At 39.0% G+C, this 22,245-nt stretch overlaps 1 protein-coding gene across 6 annotated transcripts in view; it reads left to right on the forward strand.

Annotated features, from left to right (window-relative positions):
- The window catches only part of LOC141459538 (voltage-dependent calcium channel subunit alpha-2/delta-3-like), a 91,649-nt gene that overhangs the window by 9,581 nt on the left and 59,823 nt on the right, over positions 1–22,245 (forward strand). The window contains exons 2-27 of one of the 6 annotated variants that reach the window (XM_074138736.1): positions 1,956–2,004; positions 2,638–2,719; positions 2,807–2,917; positions 3,033–3,267; positions 3,357–3,488; positions 4,037–4,296; positions 4,531–4,641; positions 5,408–5,618; positions 6,650–6,786; positions 6,939–7,043; positions 7,135–7,215; positions 7,462–7,536; positions 7,615–7,722; positions 16,104–16,178; positions 16,497–16,638; positions 17,843–17,894; positions 18,023–18,165; positions 18,679–18,720; positions 18,810–18,903; positions 19,115–19,216; positions 19,505–19,617; positions 19,739–19,884; positions 19,977–20,216; positions 20,321–20,426; positions 20,513–20,720; positions 21,588–21,795. In XM_074138736.1, the coding sequence (XP_073994837.1) occupies positions 1,956–2,004; positions 2,638–2,719; positions 2,807–2,917; positions 3,033–3,267; positions 3,357–3,488; positions 4,037–4,296; positions 4,531–4,641; positions 5,408–5,618; positions 6,650–6,786; positions 6,939–7,043; positions 7,135–7,215; positions 7,462–7,536; positions 7,615–7,722; positions 16,104–16,178; positions 16,497–16,638; positions 17,843–17,894; positions 18,023–18,165; positions 18,679–18,720; positions 18,810–18,903; positions 19,115–19,216; positions 19,505–19,617; positions 19,739–19,884; positions 19,977–20,216; positions 20,321–20,426; positions 20,513–20,720; positions 21,588–21,795 (3,368 nt within the window). Of the gene's footprint in view, positions 1–778; positions 2,005–2,637; positions 2,720–2,806; positions 2,918–3,032; positions 3,268–3,356; positions 3,489–4,036; positions 4,297–4,530; positions 4,642–5,407; positions 5,619–6,649; positions 6,787–6,938; positions 7,044–7,134; positions 7,216–7,461; positions 7,537–7,614; positions 7,723–16,103; positions 16,179–16,496; positions 16,639–17,842; positions 17,895–18,022; positions 18,166–18,678; positions 18,721–18,809; positions 18,904–19,114; positions 19,217–19,504; positions 19,618–19,738; positions 19,885–19,976; positions 20,217–20,320; positions 20,427–20,512; positions 20,721–21,587; positions 21,796–22,245 lie in introns of those variants that run through there. The other 5 variants (XM_074138735.1, XM_074138737.1, XM_074138739.1 and 2 more) reach the window with 5 other exon arrangements.

A 22,245-nucleotide genomic window follows, 5' to 3' on the forward strand; every position in this document is an offset into this window, starting at 1 on the left:
CCTTACACACACATTCATATATTTAAAAAAAATTAGACCTTGCAAGCAATTATCAACCTCTTTGATTGATCAGATAATTTTTATTTTTCCTACTCCTAGTTAGAGAAGGTATTGTGATCGTGCTTTTTTACGATTTTGAATTTTAATCAGAAATATTTGTTTTGAGGTCGAAAAAGGAGTTTTTACGAATTGTTCTGTTTTCAGCATCATTTGTATACAACAAATCAAAAAAAGTTCCAATTAAATTTTTGACTTGAGGGGCACGTTAAATTTTTTATTTGGTATAAATGTCACTTTACGAAATAGTTTTTTTTTTTAATTTTTGGAGTTTTTCTCGAAAAAAGTTCTAATGATTTTGATCAAATTTGTGTAGTAATTTTTTTTATAGGCATTTCTAAAATTTTCATTTTTTTAAGGAAACTCAAAAGCACTTCTGGGAGAAAGGTGAAGAAAAACATTCGTGAATTGTACTATTTCAGTGATTTGTACGGCCTCACCACCTTAATACGTAATATTACACCCATTTGAAGGGTGAAGTTACAACATATTGTACCGCTTTAACATTTGAATAATATTTATGAGTGGAATTGCAAGGTGGAAGAATATTAGTCGACCGTAAGTGTGCCGGCTCTTAACCCGGTAAGGGCAATTATTGTCTAAACCTAAACAGTCGCCAAAGACGTGTCTAAACAAATTTGTTCGGCCTAGCAGTTTGGAAATTGATCTTTGGCGGGTTCTAGAGAGCTTTGACTTCCAGTGTATTAGTCACGGATGCAACCTAAATTTGAGCCGATAAGAGGAGGGGGGTCTTTTAACAAGGAGGAAGTTGGATATCCTGCATTGGACGAGCACATGTGGAACTGGTAGCTGTTCGGAGGGACACCTGCGGCCCTCGGAGCTTTAGGTTCAGATGAGGTCAACGTACACTTACTGTCTCTGCTGGTCAAAGATAACAGTACGACTCGTAGCAGTTCCGCCAGTGAATGGTTGCGGGTCAAGACAAAGCATGTCTCTCCACAGGGTGTCCCATTTTCAGAGAATCGAGTTCCAGCGGTGACTGTCGGGGAAGAGGAAAATCTCATATCCTACAAAAAGGCCTTGTAAGAAGGGGAAACATTAATTGCAAGATATTCGGAAAGATGGTTTAATAAGGTCCTTATATTGCGTTGCATTGGAAAGGCGGAGCACTTCCTAAGAACTTTCAACACATAATGTGCGTAATGCACATTATACATTAAATAAATTCAAAGGTCTAGACTCTAGACCGAGAATCGTACCCAGTACCGCAATACATATTAGCTTTGCGGGCTTCGCCTCTAACCGCTCGGCTACCGTGTCACCTGAGATTTCCTATTAAAAAAAATGCACTTTCTCTCCCTCTCTTGCGCGCGCGCACACACACACACACACATAGGAAGAGAGAGATCATGCACTAAAACATTTTGTTATTGTTCAGGGAACCTTAAAATTCATAAGTATTTCCGGTTAAGTCGATTTCATAAATTTCCCTTTTATGAATAAAAATAACTTTCTATTACTTTTAAATTTTACTTATATCTATATAAATATCAAACAAACAAAGAATGCACATTTCTTTTGAAAACTTCATCCCAGAGAAATAATATAAAATAAAATTTTGAATGATCCAAGTGCGCGGCCAGCTCGTATGGCGGTCATTTTTTTTTGTAATAATTATCTTACCGTCTGATGTGACACTATAATTAATTTACTGGCGTCGGCAGAAAATTAAGAGGTACCTAATAGTAAAATTAGATCCAACTGAAACGTCCAGTATACTAAATAGACCAAAATAGATATTTATTATAACCTTCTGGGTAGTCATTTGAAGAAGTTTATTTTTGTATACTGTTACCTTTTCGATTTCAATAAAGTTAGTGTAAGTTTTCTTTTTTGTTTTTCTTCAATGTATTTATCTAATTTCTTATTGATCTTAGTATTACTGAACAAGGAACATGCAGTTTGCTCGGCTAAGGATGAGGAAAAGTAAGAATGTACATTAATAGTTTACATTGGAATACTAAATCTTTTAAATTACCCTAACTTATTTATTACTTATACCCTTTCTGGCAAAAAATACTATATGCAATAAGAGCTACTATAAACTGCTGAGGTAGTCTCAATTAACGCACAAAACATGTGACCATACATAGTGATGAGAGTATAGTGAGGTAACTAATTAAATCTCTACTAACAATAAATTCACCAGTTTGAGGAACATTACTGGAGCAATGTTGCAAAACCCCGTTTAAAAGCTGTCAGAGTATTGTGTGGATGTGGCCTCTGTTCTGAATAAAACATGGTATGGTGTGACTACATATTATAGTCCAGAGCAGTGTAGCTCACTACCTAAATTTCTATTAACTAATTAACTCAACCAGTTTGTATAACACAGCTGGAGTTGGAATAATAAAACTCTTAAGGATTGTCACAGTTAGGAGTAAATATTTTCTCATGTAAAATGTGTGACCAAAGCGGTGTGAGATCACTAATAAAGTTAACCAGTTTGTGGAACATTGTTGAAGTTTGATTAATCAGTTCTTTAAGGGCTGTTTTGCCTGGGAATGTGGTCTAAATTTCTGCACAAATAGTTTAGTCCCTGATACATTTCTTTTACAGTGTCGAAAAGTGGGCCAGCCGGTTGGGTCAGGAACTTTGGGATTTAGGCTTGAGTGTTACCAAAGCTAGTGAGATTCGTGCTGTATGTAGTTTATGGGATTTATTACTACAAATAAATTTAATTTATATCATGGACCTAATTATTTTAATTTAATTTTTTTAATTATAGAGCTATAAGAAATTCAACGCTCGGGTATTGCCCACAGATGGGGAAGCAATTTTAAAAACAATTGTCACAAACGTTAACAAGCTGTTGACCCGCAAAATGGATTCAGTTACGGTGAGTGGTATCTAAAGCGTATTGGGTTTTATGGCTAAAGACAAAGTAGTAGAGAATTCATTTATAGTAAGGCTACCGTGTGCTACTAATGTTGCTTCCTTCCTACTTCTTGCAGTGTCTCATACACGTTGCCGAAGACTTGGCCGAAGAATTCGCAGAGGATAACTCTACGTTCCACTACTACAGTTCCAAATTCTCGCCCAGAAATGGCGTCGTAGACGAGGAACACGAAAATTTAAACATCAGCTTCTACTTAGACATGAATCTAGGATCAGACTCTCAGTTCTATGATTTACTAGTAAACAGCACATTTAGTTCGGTGCATGTACCGACAGATGTATTGGACAGAGGTAAAGTGCTACAGTTATTTAAAATTTACCGAACTAATTTTTAATATTAAAGCAAACGAACCACTGCTACTATTTCTTTGCATGTCAAGGTAGTGACGTGAAACGAGCCATTTTGTGGTCGAATTATTTGGACAGCGTATTCCAAAATAACATGCTGTCTGATCCTACTATGTCGTGGCAGCACTTTGGCAGCTCAACAGGATTCCTAAGGCATTTTCCTGGTAAGAGATATATCATAACTGTGAGTCATAACATTGTTCTAGTGTGCAGCATTAAAGGTTTAAGGTGAGAGCTGGGTTCAGTATTTGATCTTAGACTATAATGCACCTCTTTAATGTGGGCAGAAAAGATGTTCATACATTATTTTTCTAGTTATTTCTATTTTGTATTTTCATTACGTTTAAAATCTTTTTTAAACGTGGACTGAAAGGAATGACTAGAAATTTCATACGTTCATTTTTTTGTATAAATGCAAAGAAATTAATCAGTTTTGTTTGCGCACATCAATTACTAGGTTATTAGCGACCATCGGTATTATTGTTGTTTTTTTTTTTAGTATTCATACACTCCCATTTTAAAATTATGAATAATAATGGTTTAATATTTGGCATGAAATCTATTTGCATTAATTTGAAGCCTACTTGGTAGAGTGAGTCTATACCAAGGCTCCTCGTTTATTTAATGTCTCTTGAGGTGCCCACATTAGTGTATCTACCGATAGAATTTTATCAGTTTTTTGCAGCATCCTAACAGCTGCTTTATATTACAGCCGTCCATTGGAACATGGGCATCGACATGTTTGACTGTCGTACAAGACCTTGGTATATCGAAGCGGCAACCTGTTCCAAGGAGATCGTGATTTTAGTAGACAATTCTGGCTCTATGTGGGGTATGCGAAACACTATTGCCCGTCTGACTGTCAGCACGATTCTGGACACATTTTCCAACAACGACTTCATTAATATCTTCAGCTTCAATAAAACTGTTAAGGAATTGGTGCCTTGTATCAACTCGGATATATTAGTTCAGGTAAGTCTCTAGATTAAGGTCGGTGATGCTATTTTTTTAAGTATTCATTCACTCACTTTTTTAAATCATGTTTAATAAATAACGATGGCTTAATATTTTGTATGATATCTTTTCTGGCCGGACTGCCAGCAAAGATAAAGATGGCAATGGAGCAGCGTTGAACATAGGCTAAGGCTCTGCTAATATAATTCGACGTACGTTCAATAATAAATTGTGAGTGCTTGGTTTTTCTAGGCAACACCAGAAAATATTCAAGTGTTCAAGGAAGCTGTATTCAAACTGTGTCCAGATGACAAGGCCGACTTTCCGTTGGCATTTGAAGCTGCCTTTAACCTACTAGCTAAAGTAAGACTTCAGGCGTTTCACTCATTATTATTTTAATTAAAGGCGCTTAATTATTTTTGCAGATGTTAAGAAAAGATTAGGCGTTTTGTATTCTGAATCCCAAGCAAACTTTTGGCTGTGTACCAACAGATCTACGAAAAAGGCCCGAACTTATTTGATTAAGAAGGTAGACTGCTTTTTTTTACTTGGGCAGCACAGTCCATGCAGTCCATTTATAATCTAGAGAACTTGGTTTGAGTGTGGAAAATAAATTTTGTCCAGGGCAACCTCTTTTCTTAAAATAAACACTTCCAAAGCCAGAAGTTGTAGCGGATCCTTGCATTTAACTTTCAGAAAATTTTCAGGTGAATTAGTTGCTCCCACTTAACCATAACCACTATAGCATGTTTCCAAGAAACAGCAGATTAATTTTTATCCCAGCAAATCGAACACCGACTTTAATTCTATTGCTGGATAATCCGTCTCTGCAGATTTAGACACTATAAATAAGTTCCCTTACTTTTTTTTAGCTTTTTCGAGTTTTTATCCATCGTCATTGGTTCATTTATCAGTTGTTGTGAATGACGTCTTCCATTTATCAAGCTTTTATCACAAGTAGAGGAGGTTATTTAGTTCTAGGCATGATGAAATATTTGAAAATTTTGAAACATTTTTTGTAGTCCTCATTTGTAAACCATTTTTTAGTTGCTTGATGATTAAAGGCTCAAGACTTTTCTTACTCCGTAACGTACGATCATTTTTTGTTGACTCGCCACACTACTTTCAGGCCCGTAAGAATCGCACCTGCCCTGAGAATATCTGCAACCAAGCCTTGATGCTGGTCACAGACAGTATTCCCGAGAATATCACTTACATCTTTGAGAAATTCAACTGGTTTAACAACCGCACTCACATTCCAGTTCGTGTGTTTACTTATCTAATAGGCAGAGAAGTTATCAACGTTAAGGAAATTGAATTTGCAGCATGTATGAATCGAGGTAAGCCTTTTAAATTTTAAAGTGGTTTTTCTTAAAATTGGTTCCCTTATTGAACGCAGCATGACGGCCGTATTTCTATCTGAAGACGTTTCAAAGGGATTTTAAAAATTAGATACAATAGAACTGATGTACCAAACAAGGTATTGTACTAGTTTTTAAGAAACATCTGAGCGTCTTATCACCATACAATTAAAAAATAGGATAAATTTCTATTAAGCTTAGCTGGAAATTCATGCCATTATTTTCAATAACTTTAACTTATCTCTGGCATTCGCATATTACCAGTCATCTTTTCCCATTGACCATATGTATTTTACATATGTGAGAGGTTACATTATGTGTATGTGTGTTAAACAGGATATTTGTGCATACCGAAACTAACCTTACGACAACAGCGGTATTTAAAAACTAGTTTGTCCTGATTTGATTTGGGGCTAGGGTGGGGGAAAAATCTAAAAAAGATACAAAGAACGATTTTCTCGTACAAATGCAACAAAAGTAACTAAACTTATGAAATCTACCGTATCAAACACAGTAACAAACTGGACAGTATACACAACACAATGACTCTGTTACATACAGGAAGGAAAGGAAGACGTATGAACATCTTAGAAAAAGTAGAAATATACAATCAATCTCTAACTAAACTGATAATTTTCATCAGTGTAGTGTTAATCTACCTCTGATGATGAATGAAAGTACGAAACCGGTCAGGGTTATAAGAGATATATTTACCACATTTACATATGAAAAAATGTTAAGAGCGGCCGTCATTTGCCATCAAATGAAGGTTTACGAGTTTTCAATTCTACACCATTAATGCTGGTGAACGTACTGAGAACTGGCTGTGTATAAAGATACCATTTAGCATGCATTTCTAGACTATGGAAAAGATTAAGTGGAGATTTAAGGTGATGGTGTGTGATCACAAACCTCAACTAGCCCTCTCTACAATTTTTATTCGCTAACTTCTCTTAAACACGTTTTATTGTTTGATTACTTAGTAAATCTATGCTTTTTGTGTTATGGAGGTGGTATGGTCCATATCAAGTCACTGGAGGAAGTACGAAGTCAAGTCATGAAGTACATCTCGGTGATCGCCAGACCGCTAGTCATGCAAGCCATCGAACACCCACTCTCTTGGACCCACACGTTTGTAGATATAATGGTAAGGAAAGCTGGATTGTTTGCATTTATGGAGGCCAAGTAGGTAATGTTAGGGAAATTTCATAAAATAAGAATTTATCTGTGAGCCCTTTGTATTATCTAGGAAACATTTTCAATAAACCTACAACCAATGACCTAATTCTGTCTTAACAGGGCAACCTAAAGGAAGAGGACAGCAAAGAAATCAATTTTATAACTTCAGTCTCAGGGCCTGCTTTTGATCGTAGAAGCAAAATTAACAACACTCTCACAAATCTGGTACCCTCCAATTTTGTCTTCGTTTAACTGTCTGCTTAATTCTACGAAAAAGCAATTCCGATTTATTAATAGTGTTTTAATTTATTCTTAGACCAATCCAACAGATCTACTGGGAGTTGTAGCGACAGATGTGCCAATTTCCTTGATCAAGAGCCTGACTCTACCTTACAAGGTAAGCTGCGTTTTAAGTGGTTCAATAATTTGCAATTCACAAGACCTAACAACGTTATTATGGAGAACGAACTTGACTCTAGCTCAAACTGTTCGAACCATTTTTAATTTACAAATCTACCAACCATATTAATGGTGGGAGTAATTAGCGTGCGCTTAAATTGTCATAGTCACTTACAATGTACAGATCTACCAACTCAGATGGTTGAGCTACAAACCACCATACTGAAGCAGCTCTTGTCCACAGATAGGTGCGAATGGGTACGCTTTTGTGCTGACCAATAACGGGTACCTTCTCTTCCACCCTGACTTGAGGGCCGTTGTAAGTCTCAGCCTTTATATGCATAAATTGGTATATGTATTATGTACAGTACATGTTGACCTATGTGCTCTGTTATAGTATAAAGGCAATCTCAAGGAGAACTACAATAGCGTAGACTTGACTGAGGTGGAATTGTTGGACGATGAGGTTCAAGAACCTAGAAGTCCCAGTGCAGACATCTTGAAGGTAAATCTTACCTCGCATAATAGCACTTACAGTCTTAACACTATTAGACACTTAACACATTAAAATATTATTTTTACTCATACTGCTACGCAAAAGAAAAATTATGAGCCCCTCCCTTTGGTCACTCCATTTACCGCCAAGCCAGGTTAGTTTTAAGTTAGGTTTAGGTTTAAGTTATGTTAGGTTTAAGTAGAATTAAAGGTTAAGTTTAGGGTTTAGGTAGGTTTAAGCGGCTGTAGAAAATAATTAGATTTAGATTAGTTAGGTAGAATAGGTACTTAGGGTTAGGATATTAGGATAAAATGGATTGCGCGGAGAAATAGAGAGGACTATGGCTGGAGAAGAAGAGGCGGTGTGGAGGAGAATGAAGAGGAGGAGTGAAGAGGAATGGAGAGGAGTAGATGGTGGAAGGGAGAGCGATCACGCGCAGTAGTGCGAGGAGTCAGTGTGGGTTGGCCAACCGCAGCGACTGATTGGTATCACAGTGGCGATACGATATTTAACCTTCTGCTTCCCGTACGGAAATCCGTAAAACGGCCGAGCCGGACTGAGGGAACAGAAGAGACGGAAATTCTGTTAGGAGAGGAGACTACGACCAACACAGGTGCTCAAAACGGGAAGCTACCCGGTATCCATCTTGGTTTCGTCGGTGTGGGGTTTTTTTTTGACACTATTAATTAAGAGGATTATTAGTATTATTATTATGATTTCTATCTTTATTGTGAGTATTATTATTATTAGTTTAAAGTACTAACTGGGCCCTTAATTTATATTTTGGTTAATTAACATATTTTTTTTTTTTATCAAGGTGATGTATTTTTAAGTTACATAATTTATTTTTATTTGTGTTTTTTATACCTGGTTTAGGGCAAATTAGATTTTGTTGTAAAGAGTATTTCCTTTTTTTTTGTTATATTTTATGTAAATACATGTTTATATATATAGGCTGGAAGTATAGTTTTATTATATAATATTGCCCAATTACTTTGTGAGGAGGTAACTGGAGTGGCCGCAGAAGGTAGGTTTGCAGCAGAGAGCGGTGTGGTCTAGTGGGCTGGATAACTAGCTCACGTCACCAGTATTGCAGGATCGCTGCTCGCTGAGCGTGGAACTCTCCCTTTTCTTTTTACCCAGTTAGTTCTTTTATTTATTTATTTCTTTTCTTTTCCCCCTTTCTGCTTTCTTTCTTTTCGGTCGTTTTTTTTTTTTATTTGATTTATTTCTAACCCGGTTCCCTGTCCCAGCCTCTTTATTATCGTCTCCTTCCCGAACCTCCCCACCTCCACTAAGCTGGCAGGCACTTAGTTGCCTCTAAACAAGGTTTTCCCGGAGGAAGGAAAATCTCTATTTTAGGTAGGTAACAAATGGCGCCCAACGTGGGGCCTCGATAAGATGAAACTTTATTAATAAAATAAAAATTAATAATTTCGTAGTGGACCGGAAGTTGACACTTATTGTGGCTTAATTGGGAAAAATTTAATTTTTTCATAAGTTTGACCTTTTAGGATTTATTGATCTATTTAGTGAAATAAAAATAGGATCCGAGAATATTCTCGTAATAAGATAATTTTGATACTTCCTGGAGTGGGGTTCCTGAAAATAGTATTTCGCAATTTTTTTTTCTTCTCTTCAATAGAAAAAAAATTTCAACAAGAACAATTTAAGAACATAACAACAATAAATAGAATATTATAACATCCAGATAAAATATTAATAGTAATAAATCAACAAATAAATAAATCAGTACCTAATAAATTAATAACAATCTTATTCTATATACACAAACTAAGGTTTAACTCAAACAATTGCTTCCTTGCACGCATGAACAGAAGGTCTCCCCATCCTATAGCATATAATATTGTGTTGTGGCTGAAAATGGATATTTACAGACTCCTGAAAGAGGAAGTACAGTATGAGCTTCGCATTAGAGGCCTAGATTTCGAAGGCAATTGCGTAGATCTTCGGAGAAGGCTAAAGTCTGCACTAACTAGAAATATCCCCATTGTTCCGGATATTGTTAGTTCTCTAGACGTCAAAAGTGAGCTCGAAGTAGCTCGCCAAAAATTTGAATTTCTAAGGCAAGCTGTATCAGACCTGGATGAGGATATTGAGGTGTCTTATCTCAAAAGGTTGGACGCACGGTTGTGGCACTTATATGGTAGGCTTAATCGGCTCTCAGGGAATGAAGTCGAGGAAAGGCAGTTGAGTCACTTGATCACTGACGTGAAAGACTTGTGGGACGAAGTACAGGAAATTACCCCCGGGACATCCTCTGCTAGGGAACACCATGTGGCCGGGGACCAAGCGGCTAATATAGAGTCCGCAGAACCGGAAGGTAGAAACACGGCTCGCCCACGCGGTGCAGTACTGGTAGCGGAGCCAACATTGCTTGCGGAAATGGCGGACATGTCCCTAAAATGGCCACCCTTGCAGGAAAGTAATCCTCAGGTAAGACCATCCCCGTATCAGCAGTTAAGGGATCCAAAACTTTATAAATGGGGGATCACGTTTTCAGGGGACGGTGCTGAACATTCCTTAGGCAACTTTCTCGAGGATATTGAGGAAAAAAGGCGCAACCGAGGGGTTACCGAAGAGGAACTGTTCAGGGGAATCTCTGATTTGCTTTCCGGCTCAGCGAAGATCTGGTATAGGGCAAACCGGGATCATTTTCGTTCGTGGGATGACCTGGTAAAACAATTTAAAAGGGCTTTCCAAGACCCAGACTATGATGACCGCCTACTACAGGAAATCAGGCGCAGAACCCAGGGGTCGGATGAGCCTCCCCATATTTACATAGCAAAGATGAACAGCCTTTTCGGTCGGTTAAGCGAACCCCTTCCAGAAACCCAAAAGCTCCGAATGGTAGAGAGAAACGTAAAAAGAGAACATTTGCCATTCCTGGCCCAAGCAAACTACTCTACCATAAAGGAACTTGAGGAATTTCTCAGTCGCCTCGAGTCATGGACCCAGCTGGCCGAACGATACTGGACTGTTAGAGCCTGCTTTGAGCCATCGGAAGGGGAAGGGAAACATTTCACTGTCCACTGCCGAGGAGAAACCGGGTATATCCCAGAAGAAGGAGGTCTCTAAGCCGGTAACGAGAAGCGGTATGGTATGTTGGAATTGTGATCAAAGGGGTCATGGATTCCGATCATGCCAAGCGCCAAAAACCGTCTTCTGTGAGGGTTGTGGAAAGAAACAGATCCGAAAGAAGGATTGTACCCGTTGTACCCCACCCTCACAGGGAAATGGAGAAGGGGGTCGGGCCTAGGTAAAGAACGGAGGACCCGAACTTCCCCAAAGTTCTTAATGCCAAACGAATGGAAAGAGTGGCTACGATTCGTGGGCAACTTTATGAGAGGGGAAGTTAAAAGCCGAGAGAAGTCACCGGCTCAGGTGGTGGACCAACGGCCCCATATAACTGTAAAGATATTCGGAAAACCCGTAACAGGACTTTTAGATTCGGGAGCTTCCAGATCATTCCTTAGCCAGGAGGGCTTGGAAAAAATGTCCCTGTCCAAAGGCGAGGCCATGCGCCCTAGCAGTACCACGGTGGCCACAGCTAGTGGATCACGGTTGCCTGTTGAGGGGATAATGGTGCTACCGGTGGAGCTTGAGGGTAGGATGAAGCTCATAGAGTTTTTGATTGTTAAGCAGTTAAGTAGCCCTCTCATTTTGGGAGTCGATTTCTGGAAAAAGATGTCCTTACTGCCGGATATTTCCCAGGGCAAGTGGAAGTTCTCGCAAGAGGAAGACACCACCTTCCACTCTCTAGCTGCGTTGCGCTGTGGGGAAAGCCTTACTCCCGAAGAGCAAGTCCAGCTTGAACAGTTGATAGAACGGTGGAGAGCGAAACAACCTGCACAATTGGGAGCGACAAGCAAAGTCCAGCATATTATTGACACCGGGGACAGTCGCCCCATTAAGCAGCGTTACTATCCCATCTCTCCCCATAACCAAAAAATCATGGACCGGGAGCTGGAGGATATGCTAGCACAGGGGATTGTGGAACGCTCTAATAGTGCCTGGTCCTCACCGGTGGTGCTGGTTAAGAAACCGGATGGGTCGGTACGTTTCTGCGTGGACTATAGGAAACTTAACCAGGTAACCAAGAGGGACGCTTATCCACTTCCCTATGTAACAAATATTCTAGATAGGCTGCGCGATGCCCGAGTCCTGTCCACGATTGACATAAAAAGCGCTTATTGGCAGGTAGCGGTAGCGGCAGAATCCAGGGAAAAGACTGCATTCACGGTGCCAAATCGGGGACTATTCCAATTTAAGCGAATGCCATTTGGACTTCACAATGCGCCGGCTACTTGGCAGCGCCTGATCGATGAGGTTCTGGGAGCTGACCTGGAGCCATATGTATTTGTCTATTTAGATGACATAATAGTGGTCTCGTCAGACTTCCGGACCCACATCCAGACGCTGAACTCGGTGTTGGAGCGCTTGTCGAAAGCTAATTTAACGCTAAATTGGGAGAAGTCTCAGTTTTGTCGCCCTGAGTTGCGCTACCTGGGCTATGTGGTGAATCAGAAGGGTCTCTTAGTTGACCCACAGAAAATAGAGGCAATCATGAAATTCCCTACCCCCAAAACAGTGAAGCAGGTTAGGCAGTTCATAGGTTTGGCCTCCTGGTACCGGCGATTTGTACCCCACTTCTCGACTCTGATAGCGCCACTCTCTGCCCTAACGAAGAAAAAACAACGATGGGTTTGGGGAAAAGAACAGGATGAGGCGGTGACCAGCGTCAAGGAGAAGCTTATTGCTGCTCCCGTCTTAAGTTGTCCCGACTTTACCAAACCGTTTTTCCTCCAGACCGACGCGTCTAAAACCGGGCTAGGGGCTATTTTATATCAAGCGTTTGAGGAAGGGGAAAAGCCTGTGGCCTATGCCAGCAGATCTCTGAACTCAGCGGAACGGAAGTATTCCGTCACTGAGCAAGAGTGTCTCGCTGTGCTCTGGGCAGTGCAGAAATTTAGACCTTACCTGGAAGGAACCCGTTTTACGGTAGTGACTGACCATCAAGCACTAAAATGGCTCCATAATTTAAGGGATCCGCAGGGCCGTTTAGCGAGATGGGCTCTCCAATTGCAGGAGTATGACTTCGAAATATTGCACAGACCAGGTCGTCAAAATGCGGCAGCTGACGCTCTTTCCCGGGCCCACGAGGAAGAGTTGGCCGCGATAGAACTCTCATATGATCAACTGGATCCGTGGTATGAGAAAATGCTGGGTAATGTAGAGGGGGAACCTGGGAATTATCCTAGCTGGAGAAGGGAAGGAAGGAAACTGTGGAAAGAAGTAAGAGCCTTCCGCGGTATGGAAAATCCCGAGGGGCAGTGGAAAATGGTAGTACCAAAGAGCCAGAGGGTGCCCTTGCTAAAAGAGCTGCATGATAGCCCGCTATCTGGTCACTTCGGTACCTACAAAACACTACGCCGAATTCGTGAGCGGTATTATTGGCCCGGAATGGCTTCGGAAGTGGCCAAGTACGTGCGACGCTGTGCGGTATGCTTAGCGGTAAAACCATCCCAGCTGCAACCGGCAGGATTGATGGGCGGGCACCGCGAAGTATCGAAGCCGTGGCAGTTGGTGGCATCCGACATAATGGGACCGTTGCCTATGTCCAAAGCAAGAAATCGCTTTATCATCACCTTCACGGACTGTTTCACAAAATATGTGGTGATGAAGCCCGTACGCACCGCGACCGCTGGAGCTGTTACGCGAGTATTAGAGGAGGACGTAATTTTAATGTTTGGAGCCCCAAAAGTCATCTTGTGTGATAATGGCCCTCAGTACAAAAGCAAGGAGTTTCGGAAGAAAGCTGAGGAGTACCAGGTCAAAATATGGTATACCCCCTATTACCACCCGCAAGCTAACCCCGCGGAGCGTCCAAATCGGGTGATAAAGACGATGTTGGCCGCGTATGTTAAAGATAATCAAAGGGATTGGGATAAGCAGCTGCCTAAAGTTGCCTTCGCGATGAAGACCGCGGTTCACGAGGTAACCGGATATACCCCCGCGTTTCTAAATTTCGGCAGGGAGCTAGCGAGGTCAGGAAGTCAGCACCCTGACGTGGAAGAAACTGAAGGAGTTCCTGAGATGGCCGATAGGAACGAATATGCAGGCTTAATGAGAGATAGAGACGAGCTACATAGGGATGTAGCCAGCCGATTAGCGCAAGCCTATGAGAAATCTAAAAATACGTACAACCTTAGGAGGCGACCTCAAATATTTTCTCCAGGAGATACTGTTTGGAAGCGGAACTTCCAGCAGTCGGACGCAGCAAGCTATTTTGCGCAAAAACTTGCACCAAAATTTATCAAGTGTAGAGTGAAGGAAAAAATAGGAAGGGATACGTACCTGTTAGAGGATTTCAACGGAAGTTCGTTAGGCACTTGGCATACCAAGGACCTGAAACCCAATCCCACCTAACATGTCCCAAGTACAGATCCTCACGTCTCTGTCCTTCTTCCGAGGGAAAGGGGGAGTTGCTACGCAAAAGAAAAATTATGAGCCCCTCCCTTTGGTCACTCCATTTACCGCCAAGCCAGGTTAGTTTTAAGTTAGGTTTAGGTTTAAGTTATGTTAGGTTTAAGTAGAATTAAAGGTTAAGTTTAGGGTTTAGGTAGGTTTAAGCGGCTGTAGAAAATAATTAGATTTAGATTAGTTAGGTAGAATAGGTACTTAGGGTTAGGATATTAGGATAAAATGGATTGCGCGGAGAAATAGAGAGGACTATGGCTGGAGAAGAAGAGGCGGTGTGGAGGAGAATGAAGAGGAGGAGTGAAGAGGAATGGAGAGGAGTAGATGGTGGAAGGGAGAGCGATCACGCGCAGTAGTGCGAGGAGTCAGTGTGGGTTGGCCAACCGCAGCGACTGATTGGTATCACAGTGGCGATACGATATTTAACCTTCTGCTTCCCGTACGGAAATCCGTAAAACGGCCGAGCCGGACTGAGGGAACAGAAGAGACGGAAATTCTGTTAGGAGAGGAGACTACGACCAACACAGGTGCTCAAAACGGGAAGCTACCCGGTATCCATCTTGGTTTCGTCGGTGTGGGGTTTTTTTTTGACACTATTAATTAAGAGGATTATTAGTATTATTATTATGATTTCTATCTTTATTGTGAGTATTATTATTATTAGTTTAAAGTACTAACTGGGCCCTTAATTTATATTTTGGTTAATTAACATATTTTTTTTTTTATCAAGGTGATGTATTTTTAAGTTACATAATTTATTTTTATTTGTGTTTTTTATACCTGGTTTAGGGCAAATTAGATTTTGTTGTAAAGAGTATTTCCTTTTTTTTTGTTATATTTTATGTAAATACATGTTTATATATATAGGCTGGAAGTATAGTTTTATTATATAATATTGCCCAATTACTTTGTGAGGAGGTAACTGGAGTGGCCGCAGAAGGTAGGTTTGCAGCAGAGAGCGGTGTGGTCTAGTGGGCTGGATAACTAGCTCACGTCACCAGTATTGCAGGATCGCTGCTCGCTGAGCGTGGAACTCTCCCTTTTCTTTTTACCCAGTTAGTTCTTTTATTTATTTATTTCTTTTCTTTTCCCCCTTTCTGCTTTCTTTCTTTTCGGTCGTTTTTTTTTTTATTTGATTTATTTCTAACCCGGTTCCCTGTCCCAGCCTCTTTATTATCGTCTCCTTCCCGAACCTCCCCACCTCCACTAAGCTGGCAGGCACTTAGTTGCCTCTAAACAAGGTTTTCCCGGAGGAAGGAAAATCTCTATTTTAGGTAGGTAACAATACCTCATATTCTTAGTTTTGAAATTCGACATTTGGTTTAGATGCCAGAATCGAATCGCTCCACCGATTTTATAATAGTATACTAACTCATCCATAATTTATATTTGAATATTTTTGCAGTTAAGTTCATTTAAGGGCATTTTAAGGAAAGGGGTGGGGCAAAAATGCAATTCATACTTATGTACTGTAATTGGTAGTTGGACGTTAAGCCCCGCCTGAAAAAATAGGCGATTACTTTATTTTACTTTTTCTTTATTTATGTACTGTAGGCCTCATTAGTTGATTAAAGTTAATAAAAATTACATATGTGACGAAAATCCAAATTTATAGAAATTCGTTGATCGGAACTTCCATTTTTGCGTAGATTTTTCCATTCTTGCAGTTTTATCAAAAAAAGGTTACAATGATTTATTTTATATGCTACGTACATGTAGGCATACCACGTTTTTTTTTTTTTTTTTCAGAAACTTCATTTTATTGTGGTGTGTAGAAAGAAGTGAAATTAAGCTTCATATTTATGTAAAAGTCTGTTTTATTTTTATATTTGCACACAATTTTTCACTTTCTCTATACTTTTGTAACAGAACGATTTTTTAATTTACAGTTGCGCAAGATGATGGTTTCTGGTGTGGAAGGGAAATTGCTAGGACTGAAAATAAAATTTCACTATGGGAATATGGTAAGTTGGACCTTTTCATATAAATTTTATTCTTGTGGAAACTATCAAGTGACAATCTAATTAACAGAGCACTGGCAGTACTCTAAGCCGGGCACCTAGTCTATGTGCTACCACCTATCAAACTTGGTGTTCATTGTTTCCAATTATCCAGAGTAATGTACGTGGTGATTGCGCGTCCTGCTCAGTGCACTGACAGTGTTCTTTCGTCAAATTAGCCGAAGTAGTAAAGACTGCTTACAAGAGGAACATCAAGGACCAACTCACTCACTTAATTCTTCCTAGTAACTTCAATTAACTATTTTTTTGATTCTCTACTAGAGGCGAATTGGTGTGGAGACCCGAAATTACTATTTTGCACCCCTAAACAGTACACCTTTCACGATGGGTTTAGTTCTTCCACAGCCATATGGAAACCATTGGATCAAAGCTGGCGATGAAATTAAGAAATCCAAACAAATGGGTATCCAACATTTTTCAAGTCTGTGCGTTACAATGTAATTTTGCTTGCATACAAATATTCCAGTTGACTTTAATTTTACTGTAAGTCATTTTAACTAGAGAAGTACTAAAATTTCAGTTTGTATTGTGTGTAATTTTTATTTATTAACATGTTGCATTGCTGACCTCAAATATTCGGGCCTGATCCAGTTTAAAAATCGTTTTAGACGGGGCCTCTCATATATGGGGCTAACTTTTCTCCCATTAATTATGTAGCATCGAGAACCCCAATATGTACACCTACAATGCTGCATACTGTCAAAAGCGCACTAACAGTCTGTGCATTAGTTGTAGTGTACTGAAAGCCACAAATTAGGTTTAAAACGAGCATCACCATTTGTGGCCAAACTTACTGGTCAGTGCTAGGTGTAAGTTTTATAAAATAACCAACAAATTATTAAGAATTAAGGTTTTAGGCGTAAGTTTCTTGAAATAACCAAAAAATTATTAAGAATTCAGTTTTATTATCATTCAAATGTTCCAAATAGTTATTTGATTTATTATTCGCTAATTCTTGTAAAATTGTATTTTTATTCATTTATTGTTTGATTATTCGATTAATGGCTTTTTAATTTATATCTATTTATTAAAACTGTTAGGGCAGTTCTATAAGGGCTGATCGTCAAAAACTGCACGAAAAAGAGTAACGTTGAAAAACTTCGAAAATTTTTTCTCATTTTCTATAAAAGATAAAATTCAAATTACGGCAGTAATAATATATCTACTCTAACTTTCTTTTAATCTATTTTAATGTGCGTTTATTTGATGATTATTCAGAATAAAGAGCATAATAAAGGTAAATGAGAAGAATAATTGATAAGAAAGTATGAATGAATTGTTAGGTGCTTGCTGATTTATGTAGCGTTTGTTGTTTAATCAACCCCTATAATGTTGTTAAGGACATTCAATATCGGTTTTCTTCATAAAACGTTTTTAGTTTTCAAAATGGGCTCAACCGATTTTGCATGAGACTTGATGTTCTAACTGCTAATATTTTTAACCATCACTTATATTTGAAACAAAAAAGAATTATAACTTTTATTACAAGTGTTCACTTCGTCTAAACAACTGTTTAATTCTCAAAATTGTAAAAAGAAATTTTATGTACTGTTATTATTTATTATTATTTCTCCTAAAATAATATTTTTCATTTGCATTGTTTTTAGGCATACCAATTGGCAGTTACTTCAAAGGAAATTGGCGCATTCATCCTGACTGGTGAGTGTTTTTCTTAAAATACCGCCGTACCCAGCGAGTTTGTAGAACTTTGCCTTACGCGAACAGGAACAATGTTAAGTATGTCACTAAATAAATTTCCACTTTAACTAATAACCTCTGTGTTCCAGGGTTTACTGTGATTACCATTGGAAGTACGAACATAACTTCAATACCACTGAAGACAAACTGTTACACTTCTTGAAGAGGATTGACTCACCAGATTGGCAATGGAAGGAACAGTTTCAAACTGACTACCACTCACGTAACTTTGGTAATTGGAGCAATCTTAATACCCTGCTGGCCTCAGTGATCAGAGTTCTTTCTTTACAGATAAAAATACATAAAAAAATTCAGTTATGAAAGAATTCGTGATGAATTACAGGTTTGGAGTTCTTCAATTAGCGCGTATCGTTTTCTCAAAAATTATCGTTTTGCACATAAACGGGAAAAGCCATTGTAAGCAGGACCCAACTGTTGTCCGCTGATCTATGATTTCGCAGTAAATATGAAAAACGTTTTTATTTAAAATTTACTGATTGTTTGTTGTTGCTCAATTAATTGTCATGCCTCGGCGCTAATAACCCACCAGTTGATGCGCGGGGGGGAATGTCATGCCTGAATGAATTTTGTTTCAAATAGTTGCAGTATAACTGCGGGATGTAAATTAGACAACCTGCATCAGTATATCTTTCTAATATCGTATCATTGGAAAGAGCATTGATCAAGTTCATTTTCTTCATGGAATTCATATAGAACACAAAGTAGATGATTATTTCTGTTTCAGAAAAATGTGCTTGGCCGAATATACCACCTGATGAGTATTTTTGTGAGTTATTTGTTCGTATTGGACCTCTTCTTGGTTTTACTCAGTGTATCTTAGAGATGAACATTTTTAAATTTAAGTTTTTTTTTTAGGTGACAAAGAATTGATGCAACTATTAGTGTTTGATGCCAAAATTACGGACAATTCGTACAAAACGTCAAAATGGGCAGCGAAGGATCGTAAAGAGTAAGTATTGGATTGTCCGGAAAAGAAAGCAGGTTTAGGACAACAAACACTGCCAGAGCCCCAGACTTCATTAATGTTTTGGGCCTCTGTACTCCGCTTCGACCGGGTGTAAACTCTTAAAAAGAAAATTAAACGAAAATCAGGCTTTGGAATCTTTATAAAGTCAGGAAAATTGGCGAGTGGCAAAAAACAATTTTTTTTTCTGTTGCAGAAAAGAGCTGGTTGAACGTTTTGGTGCTTCGGTAAGATTTGTAGCGACTCAAAGTGGACTGACTCGATGGCATCATATACCTGATGAGGCAAACGTTACGAGGTATTATTTATTGTAACGAATTGGTATGATATCTGAACTTAGTGAAGTGTTTAAAAAACCCATCAAGGGAACTGAGGACTATAGTAATTGAGTTAGACTGGTGTGTGTGGTTAGGGCAGAAGACAAGAAGACAATACAGCTGCTACGGCTGCTAGCATCACGAGAACCGGAAGCTCTGGCTGCTTATTAGAAATACAATCTGAACCTTGGCCACATTATAGCATTCTCCACATATACATTGTAGACTCTGGTGAACCGAAGAAACATTAAAATATTGGTTTGTTCTAGGTCTTTCGGTGAAGACAATCAGAATGCATTGGAAGAAATGTGGTATAAAAGTGCAGTACTGCATCATCAACTGGACCCAGATGCTTTTGTATTCTCTGTGCCTTTTGATGCAGGTAAGATATGAAATGATTGCATTTTTTACATTTAGAATTATAGTCATTGCAAATATTCAGTTTTGAACTTAGGAAATGAGATTGCATAAGATTGGGCCAAATTTTAAATCATTGGTTTTAGGTTCACAGAAACACATCAAGGTCACGGCAAGTCACGCGATATTTCCTAGAGATGGTGGCAACGAGGCACCCGGCTCCGTCGTTGGATTTCAGATTGACCATGCTGCATTCTACAGGAGATTTTCGGAAATCACATCAAAGCACAACGTAAGTGTAATCCAGCTATGTTCCTCAGCTGTGTAGTTTAGGTCGCAAGTTTTTTGGGTCACAGAGAATTGAGTCCAAATCTTATCTTGCAGTGTCCAACATGTCCGTCATGTGCATCTGATGAACTAGACTGTTACGTCATCGACGGACATGGGTACATCGTTTTGTCTGAAGTGCGAAATGATACTGGGAAATTCTTTGGTGAAGTAGAAGGCGCTATCATGGAAGCGATGGTTTCAAAGAATATATTCCGTCAAGTCCTAATGTTTGACTACCAAGGTGTCTGTCCTGAAGATGTCAAAGGGCCGAACAGTGTTAGTCGACTAGCAAACGTAAGTCGTAGTTAGCTGATGGGTAGCTGTGGATAGTAGTAGTGTGGGTAAAGTACTTTCCCTTAACCATAACTTATATATTTGAGTTATATTTAATGTTTTAGCCGTTCCTTGCCGTACTGCACATGGCACACTGGATATTCAAAGCAATTCTCGGCATACTGATCGAGAACAATATAATGAGTTTTGTGAAAGGTGATTCTGAAGAAGGTATGTATTGTATTGTTAGAATCAGTGATAGCAGAAACTAAACATATTTGCCCCGTAATATCTTGAATCTGCCTTATATTTTACAGATTATTATGAAGATAACTTTATTAGAGGCACGGGTGTAATTGGCAGTTCATTTGGGAAAGATTTTGTAGACGTGAAACCGACGTTTCGGCCGGTGAGCGATGTGCCAGAAGTCAAATATGATGCTTGCGATGAAATGGGCTTGTTTTACCTACTGCAACATTGGAGCAAGGAAGGCTACTATTCGGCTTCAGCGGCAAACTGCTCAAGGTAAGCCCCTTCCTTGTATGTGAGACCTAGATGTATTCTAGACGAGTAACATACTAGGTCTTCAAGTTGCAGTATTGGGCACCATAACAACTAGATGTATCCCTAACAACTAATTAAAGTGTCTTGTACTATACTTTTTGTCAACTATGTTCATTCGTTACCTACAATTTGTTATCAGCTACCCTTGTATCATCGTATGAAAAGATCTATCCGATTTAAAAAGTGGCCCAGTTGTATCTAGATATTCCAATAATTTTGCGTCAATACTGTATTTTCAAGCTTTTTCTGCATAAAATTACTTGTGAAATTGATGAAGTTGGGAGCTCTTTGCTATTCATCAGCCACCCAGGTCTGGTTTTCAAATAAAGAAAAATAAAATAAAATAAATAAATCAAAATAGATATTTGTTATACAAAGTAAGCCTGGCCGAGATCCTAAGATTCAGCATTTCTGAGGCTACCTGCAAAAGTATGACTCACCCATAAATCGCCGATTGCGAGTATCCCTCCGAGAGAAATATTTGAGAAAAAATTGATGTACTTGGAGTTACGAGGGTGCTATAAATTTTAAACGAGTTATGTTGGTCGAGTTGATGGTTGGAGTTGGTTAGGTCTTATAATCTTCAGTAGATGAATTTTGAGTTTCCTTCAGATTTACCACCCTCCGTATGCCTGGAATTGAGTTCAAGATCCAACAATTCAAGTTATACAAAACAAATACATATATCCAGAAGTAAGCTTAATAGGTGAGTAAATAAACGAATTGGCATTGAAAGCTGAAAAACGCAGAACTCAACATTCTAGAGTTCTGACTAGCCCTTTTTTTACATCCTTCTTTACAAACTGTTTTGGTGTTTATTGGTTACAGACCATTCTCCGTAAAACGTGTGCAACACACCAATCTGCTGCTGATAGTAGTAAACGCGCTGTACCAGAGCTGTTATCGGCCTATGAGTGCTCGAATGAAGAAGGTTGAATACAATGATTCAATGGCTCATATGGCACCTTGTCACAAGCTCAACCTGAATAGCCTGCCAAGAAGACCTCTCACTGGGTGCTTCAACACACATCATTTGGTAAGTACATATGGTTTTAAATTTTCTGTAGTTCAAATCCCTCAAAATCTTGTATCAACATCTATGATAGCCGCCTTAAACCAATCTTTTACACTAAGCTCCTGTATCATTAAACCAACTGTGCTATAGAACTAAACAATAGATAATTCTATGTTAGTCATACCACGTGTCAATGTTAGTCATACTACATACTAAGTGTAGAGAAATTCTGCAGACCAGTATATTTATTTGATTTTATCCGTTATAGCACGCGTATTTCTTGTTTCCCTGATCGGTTTAGGTCTTTTATCCATCATCAGAGGTGGATTAACTTGCACTACACTTGCTGACACAGTGACGTTAGTGGGAGACAGTAACGCAAATGAAGTCAAAATCTCTACACTTAACTGATTAATCTCTACACTTAACTAATGATGGATGAAAGTCCAAAACCGTCAGGGTTGCAAGAAA

This window comes from Rhodnius prolixus, unplaced genomic scaffold (assembly GCF_049639745.1).
Source record: "Rhodnius prolixus isolate KJV_2025 unplaced genomic scaffold, Rpr scaffold_11, whole genome shotgun sequence".
In the NCBI taxonomy this organism is placed as follows: domain Eukaryota; kingdom Metazoa; phylum Arthropoda; class Insecta; order Hemiptera; family Reduviidae; genus Rhodnius; species Rhodnius prolixus.